General features: G+C 41.3%; 1 protein-coding gene across 1 annotated transcript in view; it reads left to right on the forward strand.

The window, feature by feature from the left end:
* The first annotated feature begins 4,127 nt into the window (after positions 1 to 4,127).
* Positions 4,128 to 18,231, forward strand: part of FRMPD1 (FERM and PDZ domain containing 1) — a 128,103-nt gene continuing 113,999 nt past the window's right edge. The window contains exons 1-3 of the mRNA XM_089670914.1: positions 4,128 to 4,228; positions 13,089 to 13,246; positions 16,191 to 16,293. Coding sequence (XP_089527040.1) covers positions 4,128 to 4,228; positions 13,089 to 13,246; positions 16,191 to 16,293 — 362 coding nt within the window. The remainder of the gene's footprint in view (positions 4,229 to 13,088; positions 13,247 to 16,190; positions 16,294 to 18,231) is intronic.

Below are 18,231 nucleotides of genomic sequence, written 5' to 3' on the forward strand. Positions count from 1 at the left end.
TAATACAACACATGTTAATGCATAGTGTGAAAGGACCCTTATTATTTTTATCATTTACAACAGATAGTAAATTATCCCAGCTATAACTGTCAAGCTATTAATTTATGATAACGCAGCTTTGCTTGCTCCTGTGACTATTAAAACAGTTTTTTCTTCAGCAGGAGAGACAAAATATCAAAGCGAAAACATGATTTAGGAATGACAATCCCAATCTATTTAATATCTTCCAATAATTTAATTGCAGTTCCACAAGTTTTCTCTATAGCCTACTTAAGCTATAAATAAAAGCATTTTGCCTTTTATTGTAAAGTACAGCTGTGAATTCAAGAATGGTCAAAATCAGCATCTGAGACTGAGACCGTTATATTTTTGAACTCCAGCAAAACATGTTTAGCACATTTTACATTGGCGCCTGGATGTATCCAAAACAGGTAAATGCTCTACCGGCACCTTTTCTAGCAATTCTCTCACTAGCAAATTGTTTGTAGCAAGAGGAATTATAGTGTAACATGGGTCTAGAATTTGAAAACATATACATGCAAAATTATGTAGCGCTTAACCCCAAAGGAGCCGTTGGTCTCTTAGGTCCCCTGTTCCAGTAACCCCGACTCACCGCGCAGCACCACACTCTCTGACACACCAGGGCTGAAGGGTAGACATTTATTGCAACAATGCACAATAATTCAACAACCAAAGAATAGAAAATAGGAATAAACACTTAAACAACTATGTGAAACAGTTGAAAAATAACACTGGTAATAAACATGTGAACCAGTGACTTTTCCCTATACTATAGGAGATCTTGTCTAAGGGGCAATGCAAGGGCAATAGTCTGACAGTCTGTGGCACATGCCTCTGACATGAGTTGCCCTGTCTAATATATGCTACATGCTACGTTAAAGGGTTTTTTTTTTTTAAATGATATGTTTTTATTCACCTCCAGAAATACATATACAGCAAAGTTACATTAGATACTAAGGCACAAAGTTAATCATCTTAAGGCACTTAATTAATGCTGTAAGTGAAAGACATTGTCATCACACTGCACATTACTCCAGTTCAGGTGAAACTATGAGAACTGAGTATGTACCATCAGATTGCAATTCAAAGATATTATATAGACCCACAGGGCTATGTTAGTCCTAACCCAGTGGAGGAGAGAGAGGGGAAGAAGGAGTTGGAGGGAGGGGTGGACAGGGAAGGACCTCAGTGTCGTAAAACCACCAGCACAATATAGTAGTACTTCCAAATGTGACCATTTCTACTTGACTTTCTACAGGGCTTCCACCTCATAGGGATAGGGATCTAGCCTCCACCCAAGTAGCCCAGATTTTGTTAAAATTCTTGGAACATTTACGACTCATGTAAGTAAGTTTGTAGAGGGGCAGAGCGGAATCCACTATGGACCTTCAATGGGAGATCGTGGGGGGTATGACTGTTTCCATTTAGAAAGAATAGCCTTTCTGGTGTAGAAGGCAGCGTGGAACACATACAGCTTTTTATGGGTAGTGGAAGCCAAGGATTCGCAGACCCCAAATAAGAGTGCCAATGGGTCCAACGTGACAGTCAGTCCGCCTACCAAATTAATATCAGCCACCACCTCTCTCCAAAAATCTTGGATAATTGGACAGGACAACAAAACATGTCTAAACATATCAGTCTCACTTTGGCATTTAGGGCAAGAAGCAGGGTGTGTGGGGTATATCACAGAAAGCCATTGGGTATAATGTGCTCTGTATAAAAATGTAAGCTGGACATATCTGTCCTTTGCCGAATTTACCATGGGAACATATTGCTGGATCCCCTCCTCCTAATCTTCAGTTACGTAAATGTAGTTACTAAGGTCCTAGCTGCATGTATGTATGTGTGTGTGGGGAAGGGGGGGGAGAGGCTCTTTTATGGCCAATTCATACTTGTGCATTATGGTAATGCGTACCTTAACACACCAAGCACACAATGCATAGCAAGGCACCTGCCGAACTGACTGTACAGTACTGCAGCACATGCAGCACCGTGTGTTGTGGTGCGCTGCATTACTAATGTAGCCAGGTGCTCACCTGCCTGCTGGAGAAGCAGTTTGTGTGTGTCTGCACTTGCTCTCCTCCTCTGTCCCCCGCCTACAGTGTGTAGCCGGGTGTGCTGCCGGCTGCGCATGCTTCGCTCCTTCACTCCCCTGTTGGCTGTGAGTGGAGTGACTCTGTAAAAATCCCCAGATCAATCTAGGTTCTCCCCACCTCCTTGCAGCAGCAGTGGAGAGCCTGTGAGGAGGAGACTGGATGACACACAGCCACTAAGGATCATGGGATGCATAGTCCTTAAAGTACAGTACAATGCAACTGAATGGCTGCAGAATTACAGCACCCAGCATTTCTTGCAAATAAAAGGAAAGATCAGAACTTTTTCCAGGCAAATTACCAGAGGTTGGGGCCGACAATGTGGACCTGCTGTGCATGTTTGCTCTGGGAAATAGCCTGGAGTGGACCAAAGCTGTGTGCTGTGTCCATAGCGGCTGAAAATTGAGCCATGGAGAGCCTCTGGTGATGTGGACTGTGGGGCACACACCTGCTGCGCTTACCTATCTGTGCTCACTTTCAGAGGTACTGATCCTGAGAGTGCCTGTGAGAGTCTAACACTGGGACTGAACCTTTCAAGGACTGAGACTTCTGGGACAACTAATTGCCAAGCATATGGGACCAGACTTGTTGCATACCAGGAGTGGTGAGCAGAACTACCCAACTTAATCCCTTGCTACATACAGTTAATGCCAATAGAGACTGATCCTTACCTCACAGCCTATGAACAGCCATCTATTGCAGACAGCATTAAAGGAACAAGTTCACATACACCATATTACAGAAGGGCCCCAACAATAGCTGGATAATAATGACAATTAGGTGCCATTTACTCTGCAGCCATTCCCAGGGGTATCCCTCTCAAGAATGCATACACCCACCCACTGTTGAGGTTGTATGCATAGTGTGCACACAAGGACTTTTATTTTTAGGCTAGGTAATACTGATATGCTTTAACGCTGTTTGCATTGGTTAAAATTGGGTTTAGCACTACTACAGTTCAGTTGCCTGTTCATTCATTGTCTAACTTGCCTTGCTTGCATTTATCTAATTAGTCTGCTACCAAGTTACTTGTGGCCTATTTTCTGTGTATTATTATAGAGTGGTCGCATACTAATGCTTAAGGTTCACAGGTATGAGCAGCATACAACTTATAACCAGGTGTGTTAGTGGGGATTCAGTGGATTAAAGAATTATGATAGAGAACAGAGGACCCATCATGCCAAGTTGCAACTGCGGGGGTAGCGCTATACTAAAAAAGGTTCAACTGCATTTTTGGCAGTCTATAGGCTGCCCTAATGCAATGCTTGTTAATGAAAGCCAATACATGTGTTAATAGACCACAATGGATCACTTAAGTGTGAATGAGCTCTTATTATTTTTTAATGAATTGATTATATATATTTTTAAATATGATATAATATAGGGTGAAATAATATAAAATGGGGCTGACATGCTCCATGTGGTGCACTATGAAGGTATGTAGGAATACTATTCAAAATGAATGACACTATGCCTTGTATCGTGCTTTACCATGTATAGCAGTAACAGTAACATTTTTTTTTTACCATATATAAATGCAATTCATAGTATGTTTGAGCTTGAAGAAAAGAAAATATGAGTTGAAGCATGTTCAGGGAAAAATAGTCATGTACTATCACACATTTATAGCACAAAGACAGAATGATGGTTATGTTGGACAAGAATGATGGTTATGTTGAACAAGAGAGTGGACGCGCATTTTGAACAGCAGCCAGAGTAGGTTAATGGCTGAGTGTTTCCGTGTCTGATGCATGCACAGGCTTTTTAACACTAGATCAGAGAAGAAATTCTGTAATGCAGCTGTTTGCTCTTGTACTATCAGTCCTTCAAGCATTTGAATGAAAATAGTTTTCAATGCTGTCTGCAGAGAAGGAACATACAATTTACCTCCACAAATATGAAAAATTGCTACCCTGGAAAGTTTGGTTCTGATCTAGGTAGTCAATGTGAAAGGTGGTTTATCTGTCTCAACCTCCCCAGTTAATTTTTATTCTTCAAATTCTGTTTAGGTAAATGGAGGATCCAGACACTAATTTATTTCAGACCCGTAAAGGACACCGAATAGAACAGATGGTTGTGAGATGGCTACGACGGTCACGAGATAATTCAACCCGGTAAGCTTAGTATAATCTATTTATTTCATTGTTAACTCCTTGGTCTTCATTCAGTTACCTTTATAACACTTGCAGATGCAGGGTGGACAAAATACAGGAAAACCTGACGAAAAAATGAGGATAACTTTGAAATAAAGAAATAACAAAGACAGAACTGCATTTTGAGTTGTGCTAGGTTATGTAACAATTTTGAAGTGCTGTGTGTTCTGCTGAAGTATATTAGAGATGTATAAATTAGCACTTTAATATGTGAGATTAAGAAACGTAAAAAAGGACACATTTTCCAGAATGTGATGATTACAGGTGTAAAAAGAAACTAAAAAGTATGCAATGGGGTTAAAGTATCACTTGCATTGAGGTAAAAAAAAACGTTTTCAGCTTCCCTGTGCTCCCCCTTCCCTGTGTGAAAGGGAAGAGAGGGGAGAAGAGATCACGGCTGTGCATGGCTGCATCTCTTTTCCCCTCGCTTCTTCTTCACACAGGGACAGGAACAGCAGCAGGAGCCATTGGGGGCTCCGTAGACACACAGGTTAGGAGCAAGCATGCAGCGTTTGTCCCCATATCAAATGGCTTGCTAAGGGGGCACACAAAGAAGAGAAGGAGCCAGGATCGCTGGTGGGGACCCAAGAAGAGGAGGATAAGGGCCACTCTGTGCAATACCACTACAGAGAGCAGGGTAGTTTTGTTATTTTAATAGAAAAAAATCTGCTTTTAGTAACACTGTAACAAGATTGTAAACCCTCACCTTCTAAAACAACCCATTCAGTTTAAAATAGAAAGGAAAGGCAAAACATTTAGAATAAACATTTACATAGATAAAATAGATTAAAAAAAACTCCTTCACCAAGTGGGTTTCAAAACCACTTGGAGGTCTGTCCATGTCTTTAATACCTTCTGTTTTTTACAGCTTCCTATGACATACTGAGATAGATTTTCTAAATTCTGTTCACTTTGGAAAGGGTATGGACTTTAGGTAAGAACAAGGGGTTTATAGCTCTGCTGCCGCAGCAGCAGTACTTGGGGAGCGGAAGGGGATTAATATTTGTGGATGTTGGAATCCTGTCTGTAGCACATCTTTAAAGAATATGTAAACCCAACATTTCATATTCCTGATATGTGCCTGCTGTACCATGTACTTGAATGAAAAAGTATCCTGTTCTCTTTGTATTGCTTCCTTTGTATGAAATCTCTGGTGAGCATTGCAGTCCCTCTGCTTTCCTAATAAAAAATGACCACACTAGGCAGAAGAGCACAGCGTGAGCGAGCTATGAATAAGGTCTGTTTTTTGAACTGAAAAACTGTGCCATGAAACATTTTTACTCCTTTATGCAATAAAAAAGATTTTTCTACATTCAACTGTTGCCGACATTTGTTTGACGTGGACAACTATTTGCAAGCAGATGGAGATTGCTGGTCGGGCATTGTGAGATCATATGCTCCCTAAGGTCACCATAACTAGTGATTCCATTGGGCACTAACAGTGTGGGCAGCACAGTGGTTAGCACTTTCACCTGGCAGCACTAGGGTTATTGGTTTGAATCCCAAACATTTTACCACCTGCCCAGGGGCGGACTGACAACTCATGGGGCCCCCGTGCAATAGGGGATCATGGAGCCCCTGTGTCCTTGCTCAAACTCAAAAAAGCCTATGAAAAAGGTACCAGGGGCATCTCATGGGGCCCCCTACTGACCCCAGGCCCTCAGGCAGTGCCCGAGTTTCCAAATGGTCAGTCCGCCCCTGCACCTGCCTGGAGTTTGCATGTTCTGTGTCTGCGTGGGTTTCCTCCGGGTGCTCTGGTTTCCTCCCACACTCCAAAGACATGCTGGTAGGTTAATTGTCTCCTGTCTAAATTGGCCCTAGTATGTGTATGTATGAATGTGCCTTAAGAACCTTTGATTGTAAGCTCCTTGAGGATTAGGGACTGATGTGAATGTACAATATATATGTAAAGCTTTGTGAAAATTGACAGCGCTATACAAGTACCTGAAATAAAAATAGATCAAATTTCCCCTTTATTACTATTCTTGGGACAACCCAAAATTTGGGATTTAATTTACTTTCACTTTCAATGATAATTGGAAACAGGACAAATAGACAGGGTGAATCTCCCTAACGGGGGCACACGCAAGAGTAAAAACTTAATAGGTGTTCTAATTACTCTCCACTCTATACAAAATTTTAAAGAATGTTTTGCCTTTAGTTATACTTTAATATATTGTCAGGTGTGGCTATGCTTTTTGTCTTTTCCCTGTATGTTCAAAATCAGTGACTCTTTTCATTGATGTCTGAAAGTACAGTGCTATTAAAAGTATAGTTTTGGTGCTTGGTATTTTTAATCTTGTTAAAATAAAAATAAATGTGAGAGCTCAGGCCTTTATCTACCTTTTATACCACTCGGTAGCATACAAAAATGCACAAATATGATTCCACAAAAGAAAATGGTTACCTCTTGACAGAGATTGAAAGAGGAGAGTTGGTGGGAGTTTGAGGAGACCTGCATGACATCCCTTATCTCCACCAAGTACACAGTGATACAGCTTTGTTTCATCAAATATTCTATGCCCCTGAAAATTATAGGCCTTAGATTCCATTCATAGCCCTGTTGTTTCATAACATGTGGTAAAGCAAACATATACACTATATTGCCAAAAGTATTGGGACACTCCTCCAAATCATTGGATTCAGGTGTTCCAATGACCTCCATGGCCACAGGTGTATAGGATCAAGCACCTAGGCATGCAGACTGCTTCTACAAACATTTATGAAAGAATGGGTCGTGCTCAGAAGCTTAGTGAATTCAAGCGTGGTACTATGGTAGGTTGCCACCTGTGCAATAAGTCCATCCATTAAATTTCCTTGCTACTTAATATTCCACAGTCAACTGTTAGTGGTATTATAACAAGCAACTCAGCCACCAAGTGGTAGTCCTCACAAAATGACAGAGGGGGCCAGTGCATGCTGAAGGTCACAGTGCGCAGAAGTCGCCAACTGTCTGCAGAGTCAATAGCTAAAGACCTCCAAACTTCGTGTGGCATTCAGATTAGCACAACAACAGTACATAGAGAGCTTCATGGAATGGATTGCAGCTGCATCCAAGCCTTACATCACCAAGTGCAATGCAAAGCGTCGGATGCAGTGTTGTAAAGCACGCCACCACTGGACTCTAGAGAAGTGGAGACATGTTCTCTGGAATTATGAACTATGCTTGTCTGTCTGGCAATCTGATGGACGTGTCTGGATTTGGCGGTTGCCAGGAGAACAGTACTTGCCTGACTGCATTGTGCCAAGTGTAAAGTTTGGTAGAGGGGGGATTAAGGTGTGGGGTTGTTTTTCAGGGGTTGGGCTTGGTCCCTTAGTTCCAGGAAAGGGAACTCTTAAGGCGCCAGCATACCAAGACATTTTGGACAGTTTTATGCTCCCAACTTTTTGGAAACAGTTTGGGGATGGCCCCTTCCTGTTCCAACGTGACTGCACACCGGTGCACAAAGCAAGGTCCATAAAGCCATGGATGAGTGAGTTTGGGGCGGAGGAACTTGACTGGTCTGTAGAGAGTCCTGACCTCAACCCGATAGAACACTTTTGGGGTGAATTAGAGTGTAGATTGTGAGCCAGACCTTCTCATCCGACATCAGTGCCTGACCTCACAAATGCGCTTCTGGAAGAATGGTCAAACATTCCCATAGACACACTCCTAAACCTTGTGGACAACCTTCCCAGAAGAATTGAAACTGTTAAAGCTTCATAGGGTGGGCCAACTCAATATTGAACCCTATGGACTAAGAGTGGGGATGTCATTAAGGGGTTTATTTACTAAAGCTGGAGAGTCCAAAATCAGACTCCCTTCTGCATAGAAACCAATCAGCTTCTAACCTCAGCTTGTTCAATGAAGCTTTGGCAATGAAACCTGGAAGCTGATTGGTTTCTATGCAGAAGTGAGTCTGATTTTGCACTCTCCAGCTTTAATAAATAAACCCCTAAATGTCATGTGCATGTATAGGCAGGCATCCTAATACATTTGGCAATATAGTGTATATACCGTCATATTATCAAATTATCAACTTTGAGGTGAACTTATTTGTTCTGTCTAACATTCTTTCACCTAAAACATTCCTGCTTGGTCTGTTTGAAGACCTTTCTTTATTGCTGTTCTATGTAAAAATTGAATCTCAGTCAGATGGAAGGAATGTTATTCCCTAGCTCTCACAGTTGCCAACTGTCACGTCTCACTGTCCAGGACACTCACAAATTTTTGACAGCTGTTCCAATATGACCTTGTCCCGGGCTGAGTCCTGGAACTCAAGGTCTGTCAGGGACAGCTATAAGCACAGTGCATTTATATCATGGGGCAAAAACAGAGGTGCTGCCAGGCCGGACAGGTTGCACTCGGAACATAGAGATCACATGTGGCACACACTGGGGACACATATCCTTCCCCCAGCAGCTGAGCTGTTCAGGACGGCGGATTTTAGTATTTGGGACTGATGTGAGGACGTCAGGCAGAGCCTGACGCCTCTAAGTGATTGGGCAGGACTTGGGGTGGGGGTGTGGCCAGCCTCAAAGGGGTGATTGTGCCGGCAGTGCAGCAAGTGTGTGAGGCAGGAGGAGGCTGCAGTGACTTGAGAGCGGACCTGAGGTATGTGTTAATGCTGCAGCTGGGGTCTCTCTGCATGATCTCAGTTTCTGGGGAGAAGGTCATGGCTGGGGGACTGTAGCCACCACAGGGATCTTATTGGCCTGCATAGTTGCTGAGAATGTAAGACCAGCAAGGATCTGCTGGCAATAAAATGGTTAACCCTTTTATTGCTAGCAGACCCTTGCTGGTCATACATTCTTGGAAACACCTGCACCAGATATTTTACTAGTCTATTGCATAGTTGCCAGGAATGTACTGCCTGAAAAGGTCTGCTAGCAATATTTATCTTACTAGTCTAAGAGACATGATTAACCCCTTTATTGCTAGCAGATCATTGCTGGCTGTACATACTTTCATTGCTGTCAAATGCCTGATGGAAGCACATGACTATCCCTCTTGTAGAACCATGCCCATATTAATTGATTGCCCTGCCCCTAATTAAAGTACACGCTCTGCCTACAGCGGCTTTCTGGATACACAGAGAACAAAACGTGTCCCTAAAAACCTTTTTGAAATGTTGGCAACTATGCTATGTGGGTGCAATTGATCATCTCCGACCTTTTCCCTGTACAAATTAACAGAAAACAGGGGCCTACAAAGGCTGAGGCATATTTCTCCACTCCTCATACCATAGCAGATGGTTCTCTGTAATTCATATCTTGTGGCTTATATACTAATATCCAGGGGAGGACTGACCATTTGGAAACTTGGGCACTGCCCGAGGGCCCGGGGTCAGTAGGGGGCCCCATGAGATGCCCCTGGTACCTTTTTCATAGGCTTTTTTGAGTTTGGGCAAGGACACAGGGGCCCTATGATCCCCTATTGCCCGGGGGCCCCATGAGTTGTCAGTCCGCCCCTGCTAATATCTGTTGGTACACCTCCCTACCTTGTTCTTGGGACACATTGCTTTTATATCAATTTATATATTATGTACCTCTGTTGTTTTCAATTTCACCAGAAACACCACAGCATACTGCCATGGTTTGAACTGTATTTACTGACCTTTCTGTTGTTCTTTACTTATTTTGTGTGCAACAAAATACAATAAATATCACCTTACAAATGTTGGGGCCTGGTATGAGCCTTTGCCATAATGTGCAAGTACGTACTTGTACATTATGGCAGACCTACCTCTTCCAATGTTCTCCCTCGCTGCTCTGTTGTCACTGTTGCCATTTTCTCTAACACTTCTTCTGCTCCAACATTTTTCCTTCTCAACACTTGAAAAACCTGTGAGGATATAAGTCCTGCATAAGTGCACTAAAGGTACATTGTCCTTGATCTGCCCCACTTTCATGTATTTTATATCTTGTATTGAACTGCGTTAGGTTATTATTGTTCTGTAGTATGCTGACATCTGACCACTACAACTTGTATACAATGTGATTTTGGTATCGTCCTCTGTTTTCCCCTCCTGTTTAGTGCTAGATAGTTCAATCCTAGCTAGACCCTCCCCATTTCTTCTAAGTTCCCTCAGTCAGTGTTAGTTATTCACAGAGACAGGGCTCAGGAAAGTTATGGTCTTCTTACAGTTAAAAAGGCTGGAGAAATCAGCTGAATTAAAATTGTGTTAGATTTAACTTCCGTGTCTTATTAAAGAGTTAAGCTGCCTGTAAGTGCCAAGTTAGCAGGTGACCATACTGTCTGGACAGACTGGGTTTAACCCCTTGATGCCGACGTAACACAAATATGTGGCCTCACAGAACTGGACTTTTTCCGGTGGGGCCGCATATTTGCGTACCTGTCTCTGTGCAGGGAGCGCGCCACACAGCGCGCTCCCACCACAAAGACCCGGGTCCCAATCTAACCCGATTCCCGGGTCACATGATCGCTGTGATAGCCTCTGATTGGTTATCACAGTGATCAGTCACTGTACAACCCAGCCCCCTTTTTTTTTTTTCTCTATGAATGGAGGAGAGAGGTGAATTGTATCTTTCTCACTCCTGGCCTAGAGGGGAAAAAAATGTTTGCTTAAAAAAATAAAAATAAATAAATAAATAAATATTAAAAAATAAAATAAATAATAAAAAAAAAATACCTAGATCAAGGTTTGATCTAGTTCAGTGCCAGGGTAAGCGTTTGGGTCAAAGTCAGGGTCAAAAGTTAAGATCAAAAGGTCAGGATCAAAGGTCAGGATTTAAAAAAAAATTGGTATTAGTGCTAGTGTCAGTATGTTTTAGGTAAACAAAAAAACCCCAAAAGTGTGCACTATTGTTTCTGGGCTGTACTATGGGTACAAACAACAAATAACATACACTTATACGGTATCGCTGCAATTGCAAAGAGCTGGAAAATTTATTTTGGGTTGTTCATTGGTGGTAGGTTATGGTAGTAACAAGAAACACACAGCTAAATAAAAAAAAATTTTTTTTTTACTATTTTGGGCCAGTTTTCCTTTGATAATAATAAAAAAAACAGGAGATATCCATTACCATTCACCATGAAATGAAAGCCCAATTTTGTCCGGAAAAAACACGGTATAATTCACCTGGATGTACAAAGTAGTTGTGATGATATGTACGATTTTACTAACACATGTCAACATTGCAAAATTGTGCTTAGGCATTAAGATTTGTTTTACCCTTAGGCGTGAAGGGGTTAAGGAGGTATGTCAATGCATAAAGTAGCATTTGAAACAGAACAGTCCTGTTCTTTACAACCTAAAATATAAACTATGCATACACCAGAAGAAACATTGAAAGTTTCATCTGTCAAAAAATTCTGCCTCTTAGCAATTTTCTTTAAATTTTAATCCACTTTGGTTCCAGCATTTTTTGTTTTTTTTTATTACATTCAATAAATAATTTTACATGCCTACATCTTTGAGTCAGTCAGGAAAGGCATAGCAATAAGAAGATACAATGAAAACTTCCATAGACTACATCAAAATTGGAAAATAAACCATTAAATCAGTAAAGATACCCATGGTCAGGAATGGAGGCCAGTGGATTTCACACAATGGAAGCAATACAAAGAGAACAGGATACTTTTTCATACAAGTACATTGTACAGCAGGCACATATTGTGAATGTGAAATGTTGGGGTAACATTTTTTAATCCCACTTTTATATAATATCCTTTAGGTGCATTTACTGTATTTCATTAAGATGTTGCATTGGCAACATATTCATTACTCAGTGTAGCATTTGAAAAAGGAACTTATGGACCAAATTTAACTTCCTGAAGATATGTAAGCAGGCACCATAGGAAGCAATGTTATTTCACGTCATGTGGATTGGATGCGGTTCAAACCACATCCAGTCCAAATGTATGTGAACTTGAAGTTTACAACTGTTAAGCTGGATCTGCTATTTGAGTTATTTGATGTTTATATTGCACTATACTGTAAATATGTCATTTAAAAAAACCTAATTTGAAAACTAGGTACTCTATTGATGACAATAGAATTTCATTTGATATAATAAGGTGCAGCGCTAGAATAACCTGATAAATACCATGCAATCAATAATGCAATTATGCAGAATAAATCTTGATAATGTATAAAGTGCAAGTGGTGCTAATATAGATGATAAATCAATCAACACCAGTAAAGTGACACCAGCATAAATACGCATATATCAGCATAGGTAAAAGGATAAAGTGACAATGGTGCAAGTTTACTTCCAATAAAGTGACAATGGTGCTTATAGGTGACAAAATCTGTATATCAAGAAACGTGAGATTTTCAACAAAGGTGATCCTCTGTGTATCTTCTGGTGAAAAAAATAGCAGAATTACACACTCACCAGATGCTTAATTTCGTCATGCATTTGAGAATAATTATATCTCAGTAAGCCAGCTGGGTCCTCTTATGGACACCTCTACTCTGGTATGGACTCCCCTCTGGGTCATCACTGGAATGTAGCACCTCTCACTTCCTTCCACTGTGGGCTCTGTGGGTGGTAAGGCTCAACAAGAGCCCCAAGAAAGGGTGCCAGAATAGTATGATACTGCTTCAAAAGGGCTTTATTGATCCATACACAGGTAAGTAACAAGAGTAAAAGCAAACATAAACTGACCAAAAGCTGAAGATAAAGATGGCCGCCGTTCCAGCATGGGCCTTGGCGGCGTGATGTCAGCACGCTGCAGCTCCTTCCTTATGCGTTTCGTGCTCTAGCACATAGTCATAGGGGGTATGCCTGCCTTTTTATGCAATAGAATTTCATTCAAATGCTGCTGCTAATTCATCTAGCGTTTTTGTCTTTTCTTGTATTGTCTTCTACACAGTGCAAGGGTCTCGACTGGAGAGAGTCCACCTATTGGTCCAAATCAGTATGGTTGCTCCTTGAAGCTGACGTTAGAGATAAAGAAAGATCTTTATTTTGAAAACTATGGCTTTGATATATCTCAAAATCTACCCCTTACTGTTACAGTTGTCAATGCAGGTAAATGTTCTCTTCTGAATAAATTAAAAATTTGCCTGGCCCTCAAGCATAGTGAAAAATGTAATCCTAAGAATGCATTCCAAAAATAAAGCATAGCACAGCATGTGAATTGGAGACAACCAAACTACCCTCCTATTATAGGAAAAGTATAGGATGTTTTCCGTGAGCACGTATTTTGAGCAATTATTGTAGTGTGTACCTATTTTGGTTTGACTTGCACTATTTGCTTTTCCATTTTTTTTTTATATATTTGTAAAAAATATAAGTTTGTAAATTAAATATTAGCCACATTGTAAGTATATTGTTTACAATGCATCAGTCAGTGAAAAGGAGCATCAAAGCACAACCACTGTGTAAGGCTGCAAACTATAAAAAAAAAAGTTTTTTTTAAGTAATAATAAATGCCAATAACATGATTTATCTTAAGCCAATCTCATATAATTGTATCTAAAAACAATACTGAAAGACTTCAAGCCCGGTGTGCCCTGGTAGCATGTGAGCAGCAGGTAAAAGTACTGTGCGTGCCCCCGTTACAGAACTTCAAGCCCAAGAACACTTTGGCACTATTTATTGTGGACATTTTTTCTACTTAAAGTTTTATTGATTTACAACAATAAAGTTATACGCAAATACTATAAAAATGAACACCATTCTGGGGATCAGCCCTCTAAATTTTGAAGAGTTGCTTAAGTTCAGTGGAACTCTGGCCACTGATTTTTTTTTTTTAAATTAGATCTTTTTTTTTATTGAGGTTTGAATTCATATACATACACAGACATATGACCCCAATCTCAGACAGGGGATAGCATTGGGTTTAACAGTTTACAACATTGTGATACGACAGGAGTATATATCAGTGCATACAGAGGATCCAAAACCACAATATTTTCCATACATTTTTTTTCCATAAAAGAAAAATAACAAAAAAAAAAACAAACAAAAAGAATGAACCTGAAATACAAAACCAGAACAGCCAAAACAAACCATTGTTTCATCAAACTGAACTTGGAAAATCAAGCTGCCTCAACCTATCAATGTGCAGTATAATAGATAAAAGTCCAATGTCTGCCACACGCAAATATTTAGTACACATGGCCACTTCATTTTATATATTTTGAATCTGCCCACGAATGGATATTCATAGAAATGAAATGAAAATTCATAGAAAAGATTTTCAAAAGAAAATTCTTTCGGAATTCAACCCATGTATGGCCCGCTTAAGATTCACAACTGAAAAGAATCAACAGCTGCACATAACCAGATATCACATGTGTTTACTGACAATTATTTCCTGACTAAAATCCTGCTTAAAAGTACATGCAAGGTAAAGCTGCAAACTAAACCTTTAACCACTTGCCTACCAAGCACTTGTACCCCCTTTCTGCCCAGGCCAATTTTCAGCTTTCAGCGCTGTGGCACTTTGAATGAAATTTGTGTCATTTTTTCACACAAATAGAGTTTTCTTTTGGTGGTATTTAATCGCCACTGGGTTTTTTCATTTTTTTCGCTATAAACAAAAAATTTGAAAAAAAAAAAGGTTTTTCTTTGTTTCTATTATAAAATTTTGCAAACAGGTAATTTTTCTCCTTCACTGATGTGTGATGATAAGTCTGCACTGACAGGCAGCACTGATGGGCACTGATAGGCAGCACTGATGGGCACTGATGAGGTGGCACGGACAGACAGCACTGATGGGCACTGATAGGAGGCACTGATAGACAGCATTGATAGGTGGCACTGATGAGCTGGCACAGATGATGCTGCACTGATAGGTTGCACTGATGGGCAGCACTGATGGGCGGCACTGCTGGGCACTGATGGGTGTCACTGCTGGGCAGCACTGATGGGTGGCACTGCAGGGCACAGATGGGTGGCACTGATGGGCACAGGTGGCTGGCACTGCTAGGCCTGCTAGGCACAGGTGGGTGGCACTGCAGAGCACAGGTGGGCGGCACTGATGGGTACAGGTGGGCAGCACTGCTAAGCACAGGTGGGCGGCATTGCTGGGCACTGATCACTTCTCTGACAATTGCCGGTTATTGGCAGTACTTTCCTCACGCTGTGACAGCGTGAGGAAAGTGCAGCCGATAACCGGCAACTGAATTTTCCCGATGATGTGTTATTGGACACAGTTGATCACGTGGTAAAAGGCCACCATGATTGGCTGTTTACCATATCCCGTGATCATCTGTGTTTGTCGGGCACAGTGATCACCGATGGAGGGGGCATGTTCTGGAATGACATCCATGGACATCATCCCAGAACCAGACAACTGCGCTGTAGCTGTCCTTCGGTTATAGCGCCATTTGTAGACGCTATAACTTTCATGTAAACCGATTAATATACATGTATTGGGATTTTTTTTAACAAAGACATGTAGCAGAAAACATTTTGGCCTAAATTTATGATGAAATTTGATTAAAAATTTTTACTGGACATGTTTAATAGCAAAAAGTAAAAAATATTGTTTTTTACTTTTTGCTATTAAACATGTCCAGTAAAAAAAATTTAAAAAAAATCAAATTTCATCATAACTTTCTCAAAATTGTCTGTCTTTTTTTTTTTATAGCGCAAAAAATAAAAACTGACCAGAGACCACCAAAAGAAAACTCAATTAGTGGGAAAAAAAGGATGTAAATTTCATTTGGGTGTAGCGTTGCATGACTGTGCAATTGTCAGTTAAAGTAACGTAGCGCCATAACGCAAAAATGGCCTGATCAGGAAGGAGGGTAAATCCTCAGGAGGGCAAGTGGTTAAGCATTTATAGCTCAATAGTGAAATAGCATATGTAAATATAATCTACAGAGAATCAGGGATTCAGAGACCTACAGCAAAAAAACAATGTGCACAATCCACGGCATAATTACTGTATCATATGGCATAATCTAATGAGAATCTATTGACATGTATGTATATACAACCTTTTCTATCTTACATTTCATAGGAGGTCCGGCTGAAGGAAAGCTTTTACCAGCTGACCAGATATGTGCAATAAACAATGAAAATGTGGAAAACATTCATGCTCAGAAAGCAGTCGACATGATCAGGTAATGTCTCCTATATGTTGCCACTGTCTGCCGCTAAGTGCAGAGGAGCAGGCTTTTAGCAGTACGTTACCCATGCTGGATAATGCATGACAGTGGAAAAAATAAAGATACCACAACTACCTATTCTAATTCTTGTGTTGTAAGATATTTATGCAGGAATTGGAATGAAATGATTTTGTGTGTTAATATGCTGTTCTTAGACAAGTCTAATTTTTGTAGCAATTTTGTTCAATAGATTGTGCATGGATTAATAGTCACCCTATGCTTCAATGCTATATTACAGTATACCTGCCCATGTAGCCAGAGGTGCAGCTGCAGACCATAAGGCCCCATAGAAAAATTTCAATGGAGCTCCCAACCAACCTGTCTTTGTGGTACCTGGAAGTGTCAAGTGATATGTAAAGTGGTATTAAAGGGGAACTTCACTCTTAAAAGGAAGTTGAGCTGCTGGACTTTTTTTGGGGGGAGCAGCAGGCACCCCCTCCTTCTTCCACAGGAATTACCTAGGCCAGGGGTGTCAAACCCTCCAGCTGTTGCGAAACTAAAATTTCCATCTGCCTTTGGGAGTCATGCTTGCAACTATCATTCTTGCAATGCCTCATGGGACTTGTAGTTTGGCAACAGCTGGAGGGCCGCCAGTTTGACACCTGTGGCCTAGGTGATCCCATTGGAAATCATCTAGGCCAGGGTTGTCAAATAGGCAACCCTCCAGCTGTTGCAAAACTAAAATTTCCATCTGCCTTTGGGAGTCATGCTTGTAACTGTCAGTCTTGCAGTGCCTCATGGGATTTGTAGTTTGGCAACAGCTGGAGGGCCACCAGTTTGACAACTGTGGCCTCGGTGATCCCATTGGAAATCATCTAGGCCAGGGGTGTCAAACTGGCAAACCTCCAGCTGTTGCAAAACTAAAATTCCCATCTGCCTTTGGAAGTCACGCTTGTAACTGTCAGTCTTGCAATGCCTCATGGGATTTGTAGTTTGGCAACAGCTGGTGGGCCACCAGTTTGACACCTGTGGCCTAGGCGATACCATTGGAAGTCGCCTGGGCCAGGGGTGTCAAACTGGCGGCCCTCCAGCTGTTGCGAAACTAAAATTCCCATCTGCCTTTGGGAGTCATGCTTGTAACTGTCAATCTTGCAATGCCTCATGGGACTTGTAGTTTGGCAACAGCTGGAGGGTCTCCAGTTTGACACCTGTGGCCTAGGTGATCTCACTGGAAATCTTCCCCAGACACACACCTGCAACCTCCTGGGACAGCTCACCGGTCCCGGGAGGCTGCGGCAACATTCGCAGGGTGCAGCGTGACTTACAGTGGAGTCGCAAGGAGTCACAGCTGGCATTCCTCAGTCAGCATGGCAGTGCCGGGGACCCAAAGACCAGCAAAGAACCAGCCTGGGTGAGGATAGCGCTGGATCCCTAGACACGTTTATTTTATAAAAGTCAGCAGCTGCAGTATTTGTAGCTGCTGGCTTTTATTTTTTTTTAAAAAGACTGAAGAACCTCTTTAACTTGAAGTATGGCAAAATCGAAATACAAGCAGAAGAGCTGTCCGCATAGTCAGTACACTACCTGGGGCTAATGCTGGGGATTAAAATTTCCAGGGAAGACCAGTGCAGGAAATACACTCTTAACTTAAATTTTCCAGCTAAATACTCTGTCTTTGTAGCTCAATCTTTTTACATAATCAACTGATAATTTTGGAAGTATAATTTCTCTGGGCTTTGGTGCAGCTAAAAAATGCTCAGCGAAAGCAAGTGGTGCTTTGCCTAGGACTGATCCTGAAGACTCCTCCTGTGCATGTGACAATAGCTTTTTTTATTGGAGATTTCTCAGGCGGTCAGGGTCTGCATCAACTGCAATCTCTCTGACTTTAATGATATAGTACCGGATCTGTGTTATCTTCACATGCATATAGATTTTCTAAGGGGCCCTCCAACT

The sequence above is a fragment of the Staurois parvus genome, unplaced genomic scaffold (genome assembly GCF_062004578.1).
Source record: "Staurois parvus isolate SC_StPar_1 unplaced genomic scaffold, SC_StPar_1.0 ptg000096l, whole genome shotgun sequence".
Classification (NCBI taxonomy): domain Eukaryota; kingdom Metazoa; phylum Chordata; class Amphibia; order Anura; family Ranidae; genus Staurois; species Staurois parvus.